The sequence below is a fragment of the Gymnoscopelus braueri genome (genome assembly GCF_963280865.1).
Source record: "Gymnoscopelus braueri genome assembly, contig: SCAFFOLD_160, whole genome shotgun sequence".
Taxonomy (NCBI): domain Eukaryota; kingdom Metazoa; phylum Chordata; class Actinopteri; order Myctophiformes; family Myctophidae; genus Gymnoscopelus; species Gymnoscopelus braueri.
In genome coordinates this window covers 127,327-150,994 of record NW_027660705.1, presented here as the reverse complement: position 1 = coordinate 150,994, position 23,668 = coordinate 127,327, and the positions used below count along the sequence as shown (strand labels likewise).

At 41.3% G+C, this 23,668-nt stretch overlaps 1 protein-coding gene across 1 annotated transcript in view; it reads right to left on the bottom strand.

Moving 5' to 3' along the window:
- Positions 1-6,995: 6,995 nt before the first annotated feature.
- The window catches only part of LOC308081295 (NLR family CARD domain-containing protein 3-like), a 52,982-nt gene continuing 36,309 nt past the window's right edge, over positions 6,996-23,668 (bottom strand). The window contains exons 8-14 of the mRNA XM_080457678.1: positions 20,096-20,200; positions 19,466-19,712; positions 19,003-19,067; positions 16,126-18,022; positions 13,824-13,997; positions 8,653-8,814; positions 6,996-7,155 (exon numbers count right to left, since the gene is read on the bottom strand). Of these exons, the coding sequence (XP_080313804.1) occupies positions 7,071-7,155; positions 8,653-8,814; positions 13,824-13,997; positions 16,126-18,022; positions 19,003-19,067; positions 19,466-19,712; positions 20,096-20,200 (2,735 nt within the window). The 3' untranslated portion in view covers positions 6,996-7,070. The remainder of the gene's footprint in view (positions 7,156-8,652; positions 8,815-13,823; positions 13,998-16,125; positions 18,023-19,002; positions 19,068-19,465; positions 19,713-20,095; positions 20,201-23,668) is intronic.

The window sequence follows — 23,668 nt, the reverse complement described above, 5'->3', positions numbered from 1 at the left end:
TCTACAAGCTCACAATGCGTCGCATTGTGAGCTTGTAGATCTGCTTTTTTCAAATGGCTGAAATGTATTTAGGGCTGAAGTGGTTAATGTATGTTTTGTAATAATAATCTACAAAGTAACTAGTACTAACTATATTAAACTAACTAGTAACTAAAGTTTTCATAAAATTGTAGTGGAGTAAAAGTACAATATTTGACTATGAGATGTAATGGAGTAGTAGTAAAAGTATTGAAAATTGGAAATACTTTCCACCACTGGCTCGCACGCACACACACACACACACACACACACACACACACACACACACACACACACACACACACACACACACACACACACACACACACACACACACACACACACACACACACACACACACACGGTTGTTGAGGCCGTAGAAGAAACGTTCTTTAAAGAATCATTATTTAACTATTTAAATGCTTCTATAAAGCAGTAATTCTAGCTTTTAGTGTGAAGGACCCCCACATTTATATGTATCTGTCTGTGGACCCCCATCTGAAAATGTGTTGTGCCAGGGACCCCCACATTTATATGTATTGGTCTGTGGACCCCCATCTGAAAATATTTTGTGCCAGGGACCCCCAGCAAGATTTATGTTAAAAACTATCACAATTATTCAACTTGTTTCCAAACATTTCAATATTTTTCAAAACATATCTAGAATAGCAGATCTTTAAGCTCGCAGCGCGGCACGAAGTGATGCGCTGTGAGCTTGTAGATCTGCTATATTTAAACAGCCAACATATGAAATATGTGTAAAGGAGTTAAAATGATTGTGATGCTGTATTAAACATTTTGCTGAGGACCCCCTGGAACCCCCCAAAGGACCCCTGGGGGTCCCTGGACCCCACTTTGAGAACCAATGCTATAAAGAACCATTAACCACTTTAACCCTTCATCAACCGGTGTCTCCCAGGGCTCTGTACTTGATCTGCTCAGTTTTCCCTCTACACCAAATCTCTGTCGAAAATACCAGTGGTGGAAAAAGTACAAAAATGTTTTACTTAAGTAAAAATATTAATAATGCAATATAAAAATACTCTGTTATAAGTAAAAGTCCGGAATTCGAAATGTACTTGAGTAAAATTACAAAAGTATTGGTATCAAAATGTACTTAAAGTACCAAAAGTAAAAGTACTCATTATGCAGAATGTCCCATTTCACAAGTTTTCAAATGTATAAATTGTATACTTTTTAAATGCTTTTTTTTGTACATAGTGGTATTTTTTCTGTATTATCTGTATTTTCATGTTGATTTTTGAACTGTTTGGTTGCTACTATATATGTCTATGAAATTAACTCAAGGACCCCAACGGAAACAAGTCCGCAAGGACTTTTTTGGCCGGACCTTTTAGACAAAAGCATTATTAATGTAACTGTGTTGTTTTACATTCTTTTGCCTAATACAAATTTCAATCAATCAATCAATCAATCAATACAAAACTTTTGAAAACAGCAGATCTATAAGCTCACAATGTGTCGCATCACGACACATTGTGAGCTTGTAGATCTGCTATTTTTTATATGGGCTGAAGTGGTTAATGTATGTTTTGTAATAATAAAAATCTACAAAGTAACTAGTATTAAACTAAAGTTTTTAAATAATTGTAGTAAAAGTATAATATTTGCCTCTGAGATGTAGTGGAGTAGAAGTAAAAGTACTGAAAACTGGAAATACTCCAGTAAAATAAAAATACCTTTAAATTGTACTTGAGAACAGTACTTGAGTAAATGTACTTAGTTAATTTATACCACTGAAAACAGCAGATCTACTAGCTCACAGCCGTGTCGCAACGCAATGTGTGAGCTTGTAGATCTGCTATTTTTGATGAATCCTCACGTATTAAGACATGTCAACATTGGGATGCAGGGGTTTAAGTGGTTAATGGTTCAAAGAAGGTTCTTTGAGGAATTATTTGTGGTTGTGAGCTTGTAGATCTGATATATTCAGGGAACATACTTGGTGTTAAGTGTTTAACAAAAAATAAAAAAATGTTTTATGAATTAAAATCAGTTCCAGATGACAGCTTTAATTAACCACTTGAACCCTAGTGACCTATTCTGTAATAATAATACTAAAATAGCAGATCTTCAAGCTCACAGCATGTTGCAATGCAACACATTGTGAGCTTGTAGAACGGCTATTTTCGGCAAACAGATTTGGTGTAGAGGGAAAAGGAGCCCTGAGGGACCCGGTCAGACAGACAGAGTATAGTAATCAAAAACAGAAGTAAAAGTACCAATATTAACTAATGAAAATACTATGAAGTTATTTCATAAGATCTGATTTATTGTCTAAATTAATAAATAATTAAAGAGGCCTCAATGCCCTCCATACCCTCCATACCCTCTTACCTGACTAACTACCTCCCAAAGTGAGTGACACCCAAACCCTAACAGTAGAGGAAGCGACAACGATCTGGTAAAACCCACTTATAGAACATAATCATTCTACTACTCTGACACCCACTTATAGAACATAATCATTCTACTACTCTGACACACTTATAGAACATTATCATTCTACTACTCTGACACCCACTTATAGAACATAATCATTCTACTACTCTGACACACTTATAGAACATTATCATTCTACTACTCTGACACCCACTTATAGAACATTATCATTCTACTACTCTGACACCCACTTATAGAACATTATCATTCTACTACTCTGACACACTTATAGAACATTATCATTCTACTACTCTGACACCAACCCACTTATAGAACATTATCATTCTACTACTCTGACACCCACTTATAGAACATTATCATTCTACTACTCTGACACCCACTTATAGAACATTATCATTCTACTACTCTGACACCCACTTATAGAACATTATCATTCTACTACTCTGACACACTTATAGAACATTATCATTCTACTACTCTGACACCCACTTATAGAACATTATCATTCTACTACTCTGACACACTTATAGAACATTATCATTCTACTACTCTGACACCCACTTATAGAACATAATCATTCTACTACTCTGACACCCACTTATAGAACATTATCATTCTACTACTCTGACACACTTATAGAACATTATCATTCTACTACTCTGACACCCACTTATAGAACATTATCATTCTACTACTCTGACACCCACTTATAGAACATTATCATTCTACTACTCTGACACCCACTTATAGAACATTATCATTCTACTACTCTGACACACTTATAGAACATTATCATTCTACTACTCTGACACCCACTTATAGAACATTATCATTCTACTACTCTGACACCCACTTATAGAACATTATCATTCTACTACTCTGACACCCACTTATAGAACATTATCATTCTACTACTCTGACACCCACTTATAGAACATTATCATTCTACTACTCTGACACACTTATAGAACATTATCATTCTACTACTCTGACACCCACTTATAGAACATAATCATTCTACTACTCTGACACCCACTTATAGAACATTATCATTCTACTACTCTGACACCCACTTATAGAACATTATCATTCTACTACTCTGACACCCACTTATAGAACATTATCATTCTACTACTCTGACACCCACTTATAGAACATTATCATTCTACTACTCTGACACACTTATAGAACATTATCATTCTACTACTCTGACACCCACTTATAGAACATTATCATTCTACTACTCTGACACCCACTTATAGAACATAATCATTCTACTACTCTGACACCCACTTATAGAACATTATCATTCTACTACTCTGACACACTTATAGAACATTATCATTCTACTACTCTGACACCCACTTATAGAACATAATCATTCTACTACTCTGACACCCACTTATAGAACATAATCATTCTACTACTCTGACACCCACTTATAGAACATTATCATTCTACTACTCTGACACACTTATAGAACATTATCATTCTACTACTCTGACACACTTATAGAACATTATCATTCTACTACTCTGACACCCACTTATAGAACATAATCATTCTACTACTCTGACACACTTATAGAACATTATCATTCTACTACTCTGACACCCACTTATAGAACATTATCATTCTACTACTCTGACACCCACTTATAGAACATTATCATTCTACTACTCTGACACCCACTTATAGAACATTATCATTCTACTACTCTGACACCCACTTATAGAACATTATCATTCTACTACTCTGACACACTTATAGAACATTATCATTCTACTACTCTGACACCAAAGAGTGGAATGCTCTAAAACCATCTCTTCAAAAAAATGATCAGTTAAATATTTTTTTAATACAACCAATCTACAAGCTTACAATGTGTCACAACGTGAGACATCATGAGCTTGTATATCTACTATTTTAGCATTTTGTTTAAAGTTTAGGCAATCTACGAGCCAATCTACCAACTCAGAATGCGTCACAATGTCAGGCGTTGTGAGCTTGCAGATCAGCTTTTTTTTTTTTTAAATAGCCCAACTACAAGCTTACAACCTCACCAACCCGATCTCCAAGAATGTAGTATACATTACATGGAGTGGTCATTCAGTGCATAGACAACTGGAAAACCTGAAAATCCGTGCATAGCCGCCTCGCATCTCCCCCATTGTGACTAAACCATTTCGGAGGCGCGCAGTTTCAAGGGAGCTGGAGCCTCGTTGCGACGTTCCCTTGAACCAGGGGTCTGCAACCTGCGGCCTTGGAGCCACATAGTGCTCTTTAGCCCTTCCCTTGTGGCTCCCTGTAGCTATAGAAAACATTATATGGAAATTAACAATGTTTTTTTTTCACATTTGAAATTGTATTTATCGTTGCTGTAATATGAGACATAGATTTGTACGTGCTCCAATGCTGTAAAGATGTGTAGAATAAATAAATATAAAAGTATAAATAAAAGTTTCAACATTTCTGTCAAATTTGCGTCAAAGCCTGCAACACATTTATTGGCGCGGCACCGTATTAGTGGGCTAAAATAGGTTTTGCGGCTCCAGACAGATTTCAGCGCCGTTTGAGTTATGTACCGATAGGCACAGAATCGTACATTTTGTTGTGGGGACTGCTCTGCTTCCGGGTTTTTCCGGGTTGCAACTGGTTACGCCCACCGTGGGACTCGCCGTACATAGGCCTATGCACAGATTTTCAGGGTTTCTAGGCTACTATGCAATGTATACTAAATTCTTGGAGATCAGGCTGACCTCACACATTTTGACAAGTTGTGAACTTGTAGATTGGCTATTTTTAAATTAACGGATATATTGCGCTGATCAAAGCAACGGTAACGCGTTTCGGCACGTCAGCCGTCCTCAACGTTTCAAACTCCGGACTAGTTTGAAAACGCTGAGGAAGGCCGACGTGCCAAAACACGTCCGTTTCTCTAGATAGACTGTCTGCTGCGGCTGTTCATCTTTAAAGCAATACAAGGCAGGTCCACAAATAACGATTTTTAGCAACCCGGGCGACTACCGGGTGGCTTACTAGATTCCTCCTACGTAACAATTTTACCCCCAGGAGGAGAACAACTGTTGCTCAGAAAGAAGCTCCCATTTGAGAATATTGTAAACTTCATCATCTTCTCCGGTCGCCAGATAGAGAGCAAGAAGATCAACGCGCCCGCAGATGCACTGGCATGCACATGGGTGCCCGTGAGACTGCGTGCCCCGCCTGCTACATCAAATGAAGCGGTGTGACTGTGAAAGCATAGTGTGTCACTTCAATACAACAGACAACAAACGGAGTTAAGTATCATTCATAGTCGGACGTAAGGATACGTAACGAGCGCCGGCGCTCCTTACGTTGTCGTTTTTGTCTCCCCCTCCGTCACTTACGGCTCCAGGATTTCCTTCCGTGCAGTCGACATTCACCGTCAGGCCGACGTGCACGTTGACTGTCACATGTATGTGCTGCCCTGTTTATTGATTTATCCAAGGCTTTTGACACTGTTGATCTCCCGATACTGTTAAAGATTCTTTCCAATATAGGCATGGGCCCAAATGTGATTAGCTGGTTCACCAGCTATTTGATCGGCCACACACAATGTGTGAAATTGGGTGACATAGTGTCCGATCAAGTAGTCATGGAGAAGGGAGTCCCCCAGGGTTCTATATTAGGTCCTTTACTTTTTCTTTTATATGTGAATAACATCTGCAGTCAGTCAAAGTACTCTAGGTACCATGTGTACGCGGATGACACGGTTCTCTACTCCTGCGCGCCCACGCTAGACATGGCTGTAACAAATTTGTCTTTTGATTTCATTTCATTGCAGCAGGAATTGAAAAAAAGCAAATTGATGTTAAATGGTAACAAAACTAAGGCAATGATGTTCACTCCACGAGTTTGTCCAACCCTCTTAAGCATTCCCACTTTAGATGGCACTCCAATTGAGTGGGTCGATCGCTATAAATACCTTGGGTTCTGGTTGGAAAAACATCTACATTTTAAATTCCATATTGATGCCTTGAGTAAGAAGCTGAAATTACTCTAAGTTTTTTCTACAGACTGAAGGCTTGTTTTGCCTGCACTGCTCACAAAAAAAATTGGTCACTGGTCTGTTTTTGTCTTTATAAAACCGGCTGTGTTTTTTTTTTTTTTTTTCGCACACGCCTGCACAGTATTCAGTAAATACCGCCGTACCGGCGGTAAGCGGGGATTAAATACCACGGAAAATACAAATCCATACTGCCCCAGCTCTAGTCAGTAGACGGTAGTGTTGATCTGATGCATGCAGCATGTTGCCATGGTGATGTACCCGGTAAGAAGTGAACGACTAACTTGTAACGCTGAAACAGGGCTTCACCTGAAGTTACCTTATTAACCCCTAAATCCAACTTGCAACATGCAACATTGTCCAATGGAAGACAAGAACATGACGATGAGTTTCTTGATGTCCAATAAACAAGTGCCCGTTTCAACTATGTGACATTTGTTACCAATGTTTGGTGTGCTTGACAAAGTACAATGTGAAAGCAAACCAAACCAAATGAAAAATGCAACAATGTTGCAACTACACCCCTGAATCACACAGAGTCTACCAAGCTATACAGTAGGTTTGAATCTGCCCTAAAAAACTATGTATAAAATGTCAATATTGACAGATACTCACATCCTTTAATGAGATGAGGATTGAACCGATCTTCTCCACCATGTGTCACTCTGTAGGAAGTAGAACAACAACAATGCATCAATGTCTGTCTAACACAACGTGTCCACTACCTGACACTACAGTGTTTCTCCTTTCTTGTAGATCTGCTATTTTCAAATGGCCGAAATGTATGGGCTGAAGTGGTTGTTTTGTAATAATAATCAAAATCTACAAAGTAACTAGTAACTTTCAAATAAATGTAGTGGAGTAAAAGTAGGCTACAATATTCAGATACGAGACGTAGTGGAGTAGAAGTAAAAGTATTGGCGTGTCTTCTCCTCCGCGTCATCAGCGCCCATACCCTAGGTGGGGTTGGCGAAAGGGCCTACTCTGTGTGGAGTTTGCATGTTCTCCCCGTGTCTCCTAGGGTAGTTAATACCCTCACAAAAACATGTAGTAATCCTGGTCGCTATACCGCCTCCCCCATGACAGCCGGGGCGCCTGATGGAGGGGAAGGGAACTGGTTGGAATAACGTGTTCCTTCCACGCGCTACGTCCAACCAGGGAAACTCCCCCCTGTCAGGTGATAAGAAGGTCAGTTGGCTCTCATGCCTGAAGGAAGCATGAGCTCGGCCCTGGCCTCCCTACTGTGGGGGACTGGTGTAGTGCTGGTGTAGCGCCCAGGATCACTTAGGAAATTGGCACCGGGTGAAAAATATGGGTTACAAAAATCGCGGGATAAAAAAATTAAGTAAAAAAAAAAAAAAAAGTAAAAGTATTGGAAATTAGATATACTCAAGTAAAGTGCAAATACCTCAAAATTTTACTTAAGTAAATGTACTTAGTTACTTTCCACCACTGTTCCAGAGAGCGGGGCTCGAGTCCCAAAGCGAGTGTGGTTCATTCAACCAAAATCTGTCACTTGCGTTTCAAATTGTTTTCTGTGATCGGCTGGTGATATAACTTAACTGACACAAGGTATTTATAAATATACTTCTGTGGATTACGGAGAAATTTGAATTAAATCTTGATTCGGGACGTGTGCTGTGCACTTCTTTGTGTCAGTCCATGCGATTAAGCATTTAAATCTGACATTATTCACCACCGACAGTGGCTGGTCATCCAGCACTATAAACTGGGAAATGTGCTCTGTTATTTCTTTTGCCTTCTTGCTCTCTCTTGGGAGTTTTTCACTCTTTTTGGAGTGCTTTGATCGGTCATTTTCGCTGCAGTCTGATCCGATAAAAAATGTTGGGTTGATATGGAGCCGATATCCGATCTGTTAATCGGATTGCAGCAATCTCTAGTCTTCATAAGACATGAAGTGTGTGCGGCCACCTTTATGTCTCTTGAAGACTAGTTGATAGTTGATTCTTCTGCCGTGGCCGGCACCACTACAAGGACTTTGGTGTGCGCAGCATTTCTGTGCATAGTGGTTGATTAATGTAACGCCCAAACCACTCCTGTGAATAATCTAGCGCGTAGCGCAGGTGTTTAGGGGCAGCGTTGCGTGTTGCACATGACAGAAAATTGTTCTCACCAGAAAGTAGGGCCCCATGTCTACTCACGTGAGATCCATCAGCCCAGAGAGAGAGAGCAGCATCTTCATTCCTGACTCAGTCACCATGTTTAGACTCACGTCCAATTCTCTCAGATGGAGGGAGGGATTAGAAGTTAGAGCTGAGGCCAGAACTTCACAGCATCTCTCTGACAACCTGCAGTTCTTCAGTCTGAGAGAGAGAGAGAGAGAGAGAGAGAGAGAGAGAGAGAGAGAGAGAGAGAGAGAGAGAGAGAGAGAGAGAGAGAGAGATGAGAGAGAGAGAGAGAGAGAGAGAGAGAGAGAGAGAGAGAGAGAGAGAGAGAGAGAGAGAGAGAGAGAGAGAGAGAGAGAGAGAGAGAATGATTAAAAACAAATACAATACATATTCCTGGATAGAGGACGTGCTTGCAGCATCTTTTAAAGGAGCTGGTCTTGATCGACTCTCAAAGTTTTGGACTAGTGACCCAAGTTGGAAAATAATAATGTACATAATGTTTAGTCAGGGGTGTCAGGCTCATTTTGGGTTGAGGGCCACACTGGTCGAACGGTGGCTTGAGGTAGGCAGCCACCACGGGCACACACATACCACCTGTTATTTTATTGTGTGTGTGTACACACACACACACACACACACACACACACACACACACACACACACACACACACACAACACACACACACACATATAAATAGGTACTTTAATATGGACTCAAACAATGGATATTTTAAGTAGCCCCATTTACACATATTACCTTGTCAAAGCCTACATTTACATTTGCAGTTTCTGTTGGCTAATTAGTGTCAATTTTTGTTAGGCTAATATTGAATAGCCTAACAAAAGGCAATATAATGTCTGCAGTTGCATTATTGCACACAGCCAAAATGCATCAATAATATTAGGCCTGCCATTCCTTCCTTTTGGAGAAGTTACTTTCAGTTTCATTTCAGAAAGACACACTAGTGCCAATGCCTAAGTGTGTAATCCTGGGCACTACCTTCCCTCTGCCAACCTAGGGAGGCCAGGGCCGAGCTCATGCCTCCTTCAATGCATGAGAGCCACTGACCTTCTTGTCACCTGACAGGGGAGAGTTTCCCTGGTTAGACGTAGCGCGTGAAGGAACACGTTATTCCAACCAGTTCCTTTCCCCTCCATCAGGCGCCCTGGCTGGCCAGGGGGAGGCAGTATAGAGACCAGGATTACTACATGTTTTTTGTGAGGGTACCTACCCTAGGAGACATGGGGAGAACATACAAACTCCACACAGAAAGCATCCTTTCTATTCTGAGGTGAGATACTCCTTTTAGTGTCCATTAAAATAAACTGCTTTAAGATGAATAACTATGGTTCATTACATGATACTGTGGAGTCTCGCTCCAGTCCCAGCGTCAGGTGAGTTTTAATACAGTTGGAGCCAGAGTGAGTAGCCTAGAGTCCAGCACCTCAGACAGCCCTGTTGCCTAGGGCAACTGGTTGAGGGGTGGTATGTGCCAGTCTGCATCCTCAATCAGTTGGAAGTGATGACACCTGCGTGCTGGGCAATCAGAAGGCAGCTGGGCTGAGTTTACTTAAGGTGCTCACTCTGGCTCACTCACTGCTGACTCTCTCTGGGGGAAACACCCCGTCCGGCGGTAAGTGATACACTCACTCACATTTCTCACTGTTAATGTTGTGTTAGTGTACAAAGCTCATGTTGTGTTTCTTTTATTCGTAGGCAACGTACGAGCGTTCATGAAGCCTGCACGTGGGAAGAACCTAGTTTGTTTAGATATGCATGCACCCCCCTCCCTGAACATTGTTCATTTTTCCTTTAATAAATTGAGCTTTAGAACTGAACTGTTTCTGTCTTCTGTGCTGGGTTGGGGTCAGACTCAATACATTTAGTTGAACTTAAAACATAAATCATTCTAATGAAATCCCTAATTGAATGAGTCACAATCTGCACCACTCTCACTGAGCACAACGCACGCAACGCACACGTGCGCGCGCGCACACACACACTCACACTCACACAGCTAGCATGACTCAGAAAAATAAAACTGTCAACACATGGTCCTAAACTCTAACATGAATTACAGTACCATGTAAATCAATGAGGGGCATTTTTTCAATATCAATTTCTAATCAATGGAGCAATTATTTTAGATTTATTTTCCTCCTTTTTGGAGTTACATCATGGCAAGGTAACTGCACAACCTCTACCAAAGTGGTCTGGCCCTTTAAGCAATGACCTGTGAGGCACGAAGATCTACAGTCATATTGTGTAACTTTTTCAATTGAACCAAATATATGTACAATATTATATAATATTTCACTGCTATATTTTTCACAATTAACTTTCACAGAAATGTGATTTTGACAACTTCGCTAAACACTATTAAGTACTATTTTAATCGCGGGTCTCTGCCTCCGACACTTGTTCCTTGCGTTCCAACCAGAGGTCGCGTTAGTCAGATAATTGCCGGTTTTGACCAATTTTTTATGACAAAGACCGGAAAAAATAAATCTCACCGGACATCCTGACCGGTTGATAATGACACGGCAGTTAATTAATTATCACCGCAAATTAGGCACATTTCAAATCCTCTGCTTTGTAAGCTCTCTCTCGCTCTCTCTCCCTCTCTCTCTCGCTCTCTCTCTCTCTCTCTCACGCTCTCTCTCTCTCTCTCACGCTCTCTCTCTCTCTCTCTCATGCTCTCTCTCTCTCTTCACGCGCTCGCTCTCTCTCTCTCACGCGCTCGCTCTTTCTTTCTCTCTCTCTCTCTTAACAGCGTGCGTGTGTTTCTGAGAGAGAGAGAGAGAGAGAGAGAGAGAGAGAGAGAGAAGAGAGAGAGAGAGAGAGAGAGAGAGAGAGAGAGAGAGAGAGAGAGAGAGAGAGAGAGAGAGAGAGAGGAGAGAGAGAGAGAGAGAGAGAGAGAGAGAGAGAAAGAAAGAGTGTGTCACACACTGTTAAGTTATATTACACCTATTTCTGTTAATAATAACCAGTGTAAAATGTGCTGCATTGGGCGGTAATGGGAGACACTTTATTGTGAAGGTACAACAGGAAGAAGAGAGTTGTTGCTGCTGCTGCGTAATTGTTGCTGCTGCTGCGTAGAGACTGTGGTCTCGGCAGTCAGACCTCTTCTCTTCGCAGATGAGTGAGGCTGGGACCGAGGCTACAGTCAGACAGAGACCGCGGTCCGGTTACAAGTTACATTATATAAAGTTGTGTATTTAACAGTCAGTCACACACAAGTTGTATCATTACGAGTTAGAATATGTCACAGATACTAGGCTACTACAAGGGCACGCCGCACTTGTGAGTAAAGTTGGCAGTTGCCCTCCAGTTTAACAACAGTGCAGGTTGAAGATGAAATATCCAACACAGATGCGTAAATATTCTCCACAACAGCTATAGGCTTACTGCAACTATGGCATCCAGGTGAAACACGACGTTAATCATAATCGTGGACCTATTTTTAACTCTATGAGGTGGACTCATTAAAACGTTACCACTTTGAACTGAATAGCTCTATGAGGAGACGACAAGATTCTCACAACTCATCAACTTTCCCACGGCTGTCCCAACTAGACGCACGGACGGCATCCACTGCCTAACTATACAGTATAACCTCCTGTGAGTGAGTAGTGGTCTATAATTTATTACCCTAACAGGTCAGCTGAGCCACGTTATGAAGGATTAATCTGAAATGTCCAATTTTGTGCAGTGCCCTTTGATTAGAAAATGCATTCAAACGCAATTGATTATTGAGAAACCATTACGCACGCAGCATGCGCAAATGGTAATGTAGGTAATTAATGTATTTGTGTAAGATGACCCTGCTATATAAAATGTGTATATTATGATGGTTCATGACAGTTCAAATAGCTCAATCCAAAATATAATGCTGTAGGCCTAAGTGTTAGGCTGTATTTACGCACCTGCTTGTCATTAAAGCATAACAATAATTATGACCTTTATTTTTGTCAGATGTCCGATAAATTTGAATCCTTCCGGACATTGGGACCGCCAGATTAAAATCCTAGCACGACCCCTGGTTCCAAAATATCGTTGGGCAATAGGACCCTGCAGCCATTTCTTCCCTATAGACACACGCTGTAAGGACGCAGAGTTAATGTTGCCAAAATAAGACTTAATCTCAGTATTTAACACTTTTTCCAAATCCAAAGCTTGCTGTACCACAGAGTGTGCATTATAGACAGACTACACACATTTTGTCAAATTATGAAACTTTAAAATGTGTGAGTTATTTTACTTTGGTACTTGAAGTATATTTTGATGCCAATACTTTTGTAATTTAACTATATCTGCCAATACTTTTATACTTTAACTATATGCTGCCAATACTTTTGTACTTTAACTATATGCTGCCAATACTTTTGTACTTTAGGGCGGCAGTGGTTCAGGGGTAGAGCGGCCGCTTGGCAACTGGAAGGTTCCCAGTTCGATCCCGGGTTCCCCCAGAGTTAGTGTCGAAGTGTCCTTGAGCAAGACACTGAACCCCTAATTTCTCCCGATGAGCAGGTTGGTGCCTTGCATGGTTTCCTTCACCATCAGTGTATGAATGAATGGGTGAATGTACTGCACAATCATTGTAAAGTGCCTTGAATAAAGACGCTATATAAATGCACCATTTAACTAAAACATTTTGAATACAGGCCTTTTTCATATGGTGGTATTGCTACTTTCACTTCATAATAATAATAATACAAATAGTAACATGAGTACTTCTTCCACCACTGATTCAGAAAGATAGTTCATGTAGGAAGGAGATAAACACACTCACTCATAATGGACACACTAGGGAGGAAAACGTACTACTTACTTACTTACTTTCTACCTGAACAACCTTTCAAGGATGGCCATCTATGTGAAAACTGTATTACTGCAATGAATACTCACACCAATTAAGAATTAACATTAATATAAATACCATTCAAAACTAGGGGATGACAGTCTGACAAAACACATTCAACCACTCATAGTGTAACCAGAGGTGTTTTAAATGTGGTATCTCAGCATAAAGACTACATATATTAGTCACTGTATCTTATCAATATTATGGTCAGTGTGGATGAGCATGATTTCAACCTTAACCACACTCTTTAAATAAAGTACCACCATCATAACTACATTATAATTACTTACTATAACAGAACTGATACAAATCAAAATAAACATTGTACATTTGTCTGACCTGAGAATGTCCAGACAACAATGTGGACTCCTCAGTCCAGCACAGATGAGTTCCAGTCCGGAAACCTCCAAGGCGTTTCCGCTCAGGTCCAGTTCTCTCAAATGGGAAGGATTAGAGCTGAGAGCTGAAGCCACAACCTCAACGTGTTCCTTTCTGAGGTCACAGTCAACAAGTCTGTAATTACAGATTAAATGTAAAATCAGAGATGAACAAAACAGATCAGGCGTGTCAAGGAGGTTACCCGTGGTGCTGCCTGAAATGTACATAAGTTTGGCTACTTTTCTGGCCAAGTAAATAAGCGGCCGTGATTAACACATATTTAATTGAAATGTGCTCATAACTTTCCTCTGTTCTCATTTGATTAGAATACAAACATTAAATAATAAAAACGATCAGAACACGCTGCTGTTGCTCCACTCTATGGCAGTGAAGTGAATACATGTTCTGTCAATAGATGAACAGTCTGTACAATCGCATGTCATTTGTTTACATACTTTGGTTCTCTTAACAAAGTTATGACTGAACGCTAACCAGACCAAATGCAAAATGCAACCATGTAAACATTTGGTTCTTGATCAGAACCTTTTAAGCAAACCTTAGGTGTGAAAGGCACCTAAACGATCTTCTATCTGGTTCTTCAGACATTAACACACTGTCAGTAAGAACAGATGGAAAGTTGTCTCTAAACTACAGCATGGAACTGAAAGACTCCACACAGTCAATGTTTGTTTCACTTGATGCTGGCCAATGGACAACCCAGATGCCTTTATAAACGTATACAGTTTACACATCTAAAAGCAACACAGCAGAAAACAATGTGTGATATTCTGTACACCCCTTCACTAATGGTATGGTCCATTCCTCATTTGATAATGAGGACACTTGTAAATAGTACAGAGAGGACTTGACTTCTTGCTCTGTGTGGTACCATGTTCTATTTACACACACACACACACACGCACACGCACGCACACGCGCACACACACACACACACACACACACACACACACACACACACACACACACACACACACACACACACACACACAGACACATGGCTCTTAATACTTTGCATTGGTCACATATTTATACAACCCACAAACACATGTAAACACTTTCAACTTCACCTACTTTAAGCATGTCATTATACAATTTGAAATACTGTAGGTGATGTGACGCTTTGTGAGCTTGTAGATCGGCTATTTTCACTAGTGGTTAAAGAATGACCAATAGCATTACTTTATTACTATTCATTTATTTTAAATAAGGAAATGCAAGGTTTCTGCAAGGTTTCTGCCTAACAAGTGCACACTTATTCTTATCCTCCAAACGTATATACTAAGTTCTTCTGTCAGAATGTCGACTCATATGACATTCAATACATTTGTCATGTTTTTTTCTGAAATCCCAGTTCAACCCTTGTGGTTTTACAGGATTTGGTCAAATCTACAGTGATGTCATCAAACAGAGTGGGAGAACATTTAACACTGTTCTGAAAAGGTTTTGTTCAACTCGTTCTCGCACGCACGCACGCACGCACGCACGCACGCACGCACGCACGCACGCACGCACGCACGCACGCACGCACGCACGCACGCACGCACGCACACACACACACACACACACACACACACACACACCTTGAAAGACTTGAAAGAGTCACTGTTTGTTTCACTTGATGCTGGCCATGGGACAACCCATATGCCTCTATAAACATATACAGTTTACACATCTAAAAGCAACACAGCAGAAAACAATGTGTGATATTATGTCTTCTTTTATTTTCCTGCACAGAGTGTTTTATAAAGGTCTCAGTCGTGGATATTTATAAGCTGGTCCACCAGGCTCTCATTGCCTGTGTAGTGATAATAGCCGATCTACAAGCTCACAACTTTTTGTAGATCTTTTCACTAGTTTGGGTCCATGGGAGACATTTTCCTTTTGGGTCACGAGCTAAAAGGTTTAGGAACCACTGTTCAATGGAGCTAATACACGCACGCACGCACGCACGCACGCACGCACGCACGCACGCACGCACGCACGCACGCACGCACGCACGCACGCACGCACGCACGCACGCACGCACGCACGCAGCCAATCTGCAAGATCATTGTGAGCTTGTAGATCATGCTGCGAGCTTGTAGATTGAAAATAGCTGATCTACTATCTCACAATGACTCTCTCTCCCTCTCTCTGTGTGTGTGTGTGTGTGTGTGTGTGTGTGTGTGTGAGATTATCAATTTTACTTTGAATGCATGAATGAAAGCTGCTCAAACATGTTGACATTCACATGACTACTAACCTGGCTGTTTTGCAGTTCCTCACAGCTGGGACCAGTCTTTGTCGCCCCCGCTGGTCTGTGTTGTATTTGTCCAGGTCCAACTCATCCAGAACCTTCTCTGACATCTGCAGCATGGAGGCCAGAGCTGAACACTGGATCTCAGAGAGTTTCTTCCCTGATCGGCTCTCTGACTCCAGGTACTGTTGGATCCCCTGACTTACTGAGGGGTCCTTCATCTCCATCAAACAGTGGAAGATGTTGATACATCTGTCAGGAGAGAAATCATCATCCATCATCAATCCATCATCATCATCATCATTCATCTCCTTCAGGTTCTCGATGGCTCTCTGGATCTCCTTTGGGCTGTTCTCTGTCTGACCCAGCAGGCCTCCTAACAGACTCTGGTTGGACTCCAATGAGAGACCATGGAGGAAGCGGGCAAAGAGGTCCAGGTGGCCATTTTCACTCTTCAGAGCTATTTTCATAGCAGCCTGCAGGAAGTCGGAGAGGGAACTGTCACGGTTGTATTCATCATCATCCAGGAATGTCCCCAGTACCTCCATGTTCCTCTGTGTGAAACAGTGGTACAGGTAGACTGCAGCCAGAAACTCCTGGATACTCAGGTGAACAAAGCAGTAGACTGTTTCTTGGAAGCAAGCACCGTCGACTTTGAAGAACGCTGTGCACATGCCTGAGTTCATCAAGTCTTTGTTCATGTCAAGACCAGACGCTTTCAGGTCTTTCTCGTAGAACATGATGTTACCTTTGAGCAGTTGTTCAAATGCCAGCTTACCCAGCTTCAGAAGAACTTCTCCTTCAGCCTCTATGAGCTTCTGTTTATTTTTCTCTTCCGATGCATCTGATGCATCATATTTCTCCTTCTTCCTCTTTGTCTGAACCATCACAAATTGACAGTACATCTCAGCCAGGGTCTCGGGCAGCTTGCCTGTCGTACCTATGTGTTGCACAACCTTAGCAGTGATCCAACAGAAGACCGGAATTTCACACATGGAGGAGAGGGTCTTTGATTTGTTGATGTGTGAGATGATTAGGCTGGTCATTGAGTTGGCCTCGTTCTCATCTCTGAACTTTTTCTTGAACCTCTTCTTGAAGTACTTCACCTTCTGTTTATCAGTGAACCCTCGTACTTCTGTCATCCTGTCAACAAAGTCCTCTGGGATCTGAACGGCTGCTGCAGGTCGTGAGGTTATCCAGATGTGAGCAGAGGGAAGCAGTTCCCCCTTGATGAGGTTCACAAGCAGAACTTCCACTGGAAAGGATCGGCTCGGGTCCAGGCGGTCCACCAGGCGGTCCATTTTTTTGTTGAAATCTAATTCAAGCTGGTTTTCATCGAGTCCATCAAAGACAAACATAGCTTTGAAGGGACTGCTGTTGTAGTCGTCTGACTTCTGCAATGTGTTGAAAATGACATTCAGATCTTCATCCTCAATAAATCGGGTTTCTTTGATGCATTCATGAATTAACTCTGCCAAAGTAAAGTTTTTTCCATTGAGCAGATTTAACTCCCGGAACTTGAATGGGAACAAAAGGTGTGGATCTTGGGGGAAACATTTCTTGGCCCAGTCAGAGACAAACTTGTGTACGAGGAAGGTTTTGCCAATTCCTGCGACACCAACGGTGAGCACAGTTTTTGCGTTTATTCCGGAAGGGTCTTTGAAGATTTCACTGAGTTGGATTGGGTTGTCCTCCCCAGCCTTATTCATCTCCATCTGTCTGACCTCATGATGTTTGTGGATTTCTGTGAAACTGATGTTTACATTGTAGATAGGGACATAGACGTCTTCAAACTTCATCTTTGGCTCATTGTACAACTTTACAGGCAGATATGTCTTGTAGATCTTGCCTTGAAGTTCATCTTCATATTCAGTAATGGTATAACGTGATTTCACCAACGACTCTGTAATTAACAAAGGCATTATTTAACAATTTTGCAGACAGAAATAATATCTACCAGAGACGGGTGAGTTTTAATCAAACCATGGTCAGTTTACTTAATTGGTCCAGTTTGTTTGCTGAGGTGTGAACAATGCATTCCTACTATGGTGTGGATGAAACGGGACCGTACCTATGTTCCCCGGGTCCTATGTTCCCCGTTTCCTAGGGAGAGCGGGGAATATAGGACCTAACCTAAACCTAACCCTAACCATAACCTTAGTGGGGAACATAGAACCCGGGGAACATAGGTATGACCCCGGATGAAACTACCAAACCATGGTCCTCCTGAAAAAGTCTGGACTTTCAATAACAATGTACAGAAAATAAACAACTATCTGTTGTCGTAATGAATGTTAGATTAATTGAAAACACACATCTCTGCTTCTGGTGACTGATATTGTCCTTCCAATGTGTGAGGGAGCTGTGATTTTTCAATTACTTTTTCATTTATTGTTTATAATGTTTTAGAAAAAAATAATGTAGAGCAAAGAATTAGAGCACTAAATCATGCAGATATTACGTTTGGGACCAGATTTGGCCAATCAAATCCAGATGTTATGTTTGTGACGGCCGGCCACCATCCACCAACAAGCCATCTTTTTATGCTAATTTTAATCATTTTAAATGTCATAGATGACGTCACAGGTTGGTCACATGAAACCTGAGATCCACTTGGAGCCACACTGATCCCATGTGGATCCAAAGATCCACATGATTTATTTTATCAGCTTAAAAGTTTGAATGAACAGGCGGTATCGACTCCACTGGTTTGTGAAGAACCTGATGACCCATGTTATCCAAGTTGACTTTATCGTTATTGGAAAGTTGAATTAAGTGACTGCAACGAGAAACCATAAAATAATAGGAAGTAATGCTAGTAGTAGATCTATGACTAAATGAAATGTCTCCATTTAGAGACAATCAACTTTAAACAGCACTGACCTGAGACAGCTGCAGCTGCTCCTTTGAGTGGTGTTGCACTGAGTGATGGAGCAGAAGCCTGAACGCTGTGAAATGCAAACATGTTATACTAACTGTAAAGGCTCTATAGGACCAAACATTTGTCACTAACTCAATTAACGTATTCAACATAGATTATGAACTAACTTTTTTCTTTTTAAAGAAGACAATTTCTCTTTTTTAATCTCTTGACAATCACCTCACATGTACCTCACGCAAAGTTAGCCACAATAAGAACAAACAAATGTAAAAATAACATCTCCGTCATAATAATGGCAGATTATGGCAATGCTAGGTAACTAATTCAAATTTGTAAGAATCAGAAATAGAAAGAGGAAACAATGTAATGATATATAATACTGAAAACAACATGGTTGAAAAGATACATTCTCTTGTACTAATACAATGTTTGGCCTAACAATGAATTTAAATTAGAAATACTTACAGATCATCTAGAAGAGACTTCTCATATTCCTCTAGACCTTTGTAGAACGTGTCTTTGGCTTTTCTGGAGTTCATGACTGTATAGAGTTCCCTCATCATCTCCTGATTGGTGGCCTTAGACCGCACATTATCGTAGCCCTCTTTGGTGATGACACCCTCCTCAAGGAGCACATCCAGGATGGATTTGACATTGGTCACTTTCTCAATCAGGACACGCCGGTGTTGATCAGTGAAGTGTTTCACTGAATCTAAGTGGAATGAAGATTGGGTTGTGGGTGAGACTATGTGGGCAAAACATATTTAAATGTGTGTTTGTATACGTCTATCTCAGTTTTTGGAAATGTATATTTGCTATACGATTATAGTAGCCTAGTAGTTGATGTGTTTTCATACAAGTTTCATAATCATTGGAATAGAGTAGACAACAAGACTTCCATTATAATATATATATGGATGGCAGTTGTAAAGTTATCTTATAATTGGAATTAGATCTGTTTTAATATGATGTGGGATATGTACATGACCTTGTTTTAACACCATATGTGAATCCCTTAATGGAATACTACATATTATTTGTGAACAGAGAGTTTAATCAGTTTATTTTAGACATCTATTCATACAGTCAGCTGACCTTCATTTTTAGAGACTCCTCTCGTTGTTGAAGTTGAAGTTGAACTCGACATTGGCGTTTCAGCATCGGTAGCTTCATGCTGGTCTGATGCTGCAACTATTGAGTCTGAAAAGACAACAGACTTTTATAAGAAACCAATAATACTACCTGACCATAATTATTGAGGGGCCAGACGAAGAATGGTTCAGGGCAGGTCAGCAGGCCCTAAGGGGGCAGCCCCCCCAGCTGGCTATCTGGCTGTGGGCTAACAACCCACTCCAGAGAAACCCTTTGTTACGAAACCCCTGTCTAAACTGCGAAATGACAGGGCCCCTGGTATCTGTAACATCACAGCAGAAATGATGAAATTGGGCGGTGACAATACCATCGAGTGGCTAACCCACATTATTAACCAGGTCTGGATAACTGAGTGCCCCCCCGAAGACTGGACCCGGGGTATCATCCTCCCCTTCTGGAAACAAAAGGGTGACAAATTGGTCTGCAATAACCACAGAGGAATCACACTCCTTTCCATCCCAGGAAAGATTTTTACCCGTATACTTCTCACCCGGGCCCTTCCGGCCATTAGAAGTAAAAGACGCCCCCAACAGGCTGGCTTCATGCCAAATCGATCCACAACGGACCAGATATCTGCCCTCCGCCTCATCATTGAGAAGGCACATGAGTTCCGCCGAGACAGACACCTCTATATTGCCTTTCTCGATCTCAAGGCTGCTTTTGACACTGTTGACCACGCATCTCTTTGGAAGATCCTAACCATCCTTGGAGCCCCAAGAAAGATCATCCATCTCTTTCAAAAGCTTTACAGCGATGCCGAAAGTTGTGTGCGGGTCAACAGCAAGAACTCCACCTGGTTCTCAATCAACAGCGGAGTGAGACAGGGATGCGTAGCGGCACCAGACCTGTTTAACTGCATCATCGACCATCTGATGGAACGGATCTGTGCTCGTATTTCCGGGGTTCAACTAGGCAGTTACCCACTCACAGATCTGGAATATGCAGATGACACCTCACTATTCTGCTCCACACTAGATCAGCTAAGAGAAGCCTTGGAGATCTACGAAGAGGAAGCCAATAAACTGGGTCTAAAGGTCAGTTGGGCTAAAACCAAACTCATGCACATCGGAGGCGAAGCTCCCCCCCCCCGCTGCACATCAGTGGGGAAGAAGTAGAGTTTGTGACCTCCTTTAATTACCTCGGGTCCATTGTCACTAACAACGGCAACATAGCAACCGAGATAAATCGGAGACGTGCCCTGGCAGCCAGTGCCATGAAAACTCTCTGGAGGCCGCTGTGGAGACACCATTCCATAACGAGAGAGACCAAATTACGGATCTATAACACCTCAGTTCTCTCCATTCTTCTTTATGGAGCAGAAACTTGGCCTCTCAACAAGACCCTGGCGGACAGAATTGACGGCTTTGACACCAGAGCGCTGCGCACAATAGAGGGGATAAAATGGCAAGATCGAGTCTCCAACATCAGGCTGCGGGAACGTACCAAACAGCCCCCCGCATCCCGCCTGGCAGCACAGCGCCGGATGCGCTGGTACGGCCACGTCAAAAGACTCCCTCCTGAACACCCTACATCCGCTATCCTCCACTTCGATCCAAAACCCGCCGGCTGGAAACGCCCCCGCGGTGCACCCCGCACACGCTGGATTGATGCCATCACCAGGGACTTACAACAAATGGGCATGTCGCTAGCTGAAGCCGAGCCCCTAGCACAGGACCGACCCAAATGGAGAAGACTGGTGAAGCTGATTGGCTCTACGCATGACGACACCCCCGTCGTCGAGCAAGAGACCTGATGATGATAATTATTCTGATATTAAACACAGTTTATCTGCAGCAGGGAAACCAGGCACTCAAATGAATAAAACATCTCAGCACCAAATATAATAATGTTTGGTAATCTGGTAAGTATGGGAATGAAGATGAACAGAAGAATACTGTAGATTCTGTTGAGCGGCTACATAATGAACTAGAAAGGCTGTGTTGCCTACCCAGGACCCGCAAACTTTGAAAGGCAGTTATAGACAATTAGAATTGTATATGAAAAATCTGACTCATTCATCTTGATAACATGACTTCAGAGATAATGTGTAATGTTTGAGTTTTGGAAATGCAGGGCCTGCATGGGGAGTTGCGTCATGATCCAAGGACTCTGGGGTGGAAATATTTAGTTTGTACGAACAATGGTTCAAGGGTTATAGGCCAAAACTTGAAACGGAACATTATAGCGCCACCATGAGGCCGATTTGAATTATTTGAGACAGAAGTTCTTCCTTGGGCTTCTGGTAGTGTGCGTGCAAAGTTTCACAAAATCACAAAATGGATGCTAGTTATCAGATTAGGAGCACCTGAAAAGGACCAGAGGAGCTCATTCAGACAAACATTCTACAAAGAGAAGGAGAGAAACTCCAAGTTCCAGTGAAGAGTTAAGCCCAAAGACGCCAATGGTCGGAGAAATATTTTATTTACTTTGTTTTGAATTTGCTGCTTTGTGTTTGCAATGTGGCTTAATGTGTCATGTTTAACTGCTAAAGTTTAAATTAAGGCACAAATTGCAGAAATGGTTGAGGAACACATTGCGGCATTGACCTCTTTTGTGTTTGAAAAGTCAAATGTATAAAATGCAAAAGAATACGAAGTTAAAAAGCTAAAATTCTGGTTATATATATATTGATTTTAATCATTTGTGTAAAGACACTTATTTTTGGTCTAAGGGCTTAATTATTTTAAACCATTTACTTGTTTTGGAGCATTTATTGTTTTAAACCATTTATTGTTTTAAAACATTTAATTGTTTTGGAGCATTTATTGTTTAAAGCGTTTATTGGTTTGAGACATTTATTGTTTAAAGCATTTATTGTTTTAAAACACAAAGTTGTTTAAAAATGAGTTGTTTAAAAAATGCTATGATTTGTTGTAAAATGGCAATGTTGCTAATCTTTATTTTCTCTGTGTTAAAGGTTTACAACCTACTAACTTACTACTACTAATTGATTGACAACCAGACCGATCAACTAAAGCCAACAAATGAAACTAATGAAAAGAAACAAGTTGGAAAATAAAAGAGTTGATTGAGTCTGAAATCATATGAGTTGCGTCCTTGTAGGTCCTTTGGAGCGAAACTGGAAACAAAGGGACTTGACAGTTGTAAACCACTGCGAGCAGCCTGGACCTGAAGATAAACGGCTTCAGATCCTGACATAAGCTGTTGACATGGAGGAATCAAGATGGCGGAAGATGTCCTAGGGAAGACGGTCAAGCAGCTCAAGAAGGAGAAGACCACTGCAAAAACTGCAGCTTCTCCAGACAAGCCAACTTAATTATAAGAGGAGCAAACAGCATGCTTCAAGTGGAGTTAAAGGAGGAGTTCACTACATTTTCATACCATTTAACACATTGACTGCCAGAGTTTATTCATAATATACTCACCCCTGTGCCAGCGATTTGCGTGTTTTTTAATTTTGTAATTTTTCATTCAAATAAATTGTCTGGCTGCGGTTTTAAACACATACGACAGATCTACCAGCAGAGAGCAGCAAATAGACACCTTGATCACTGG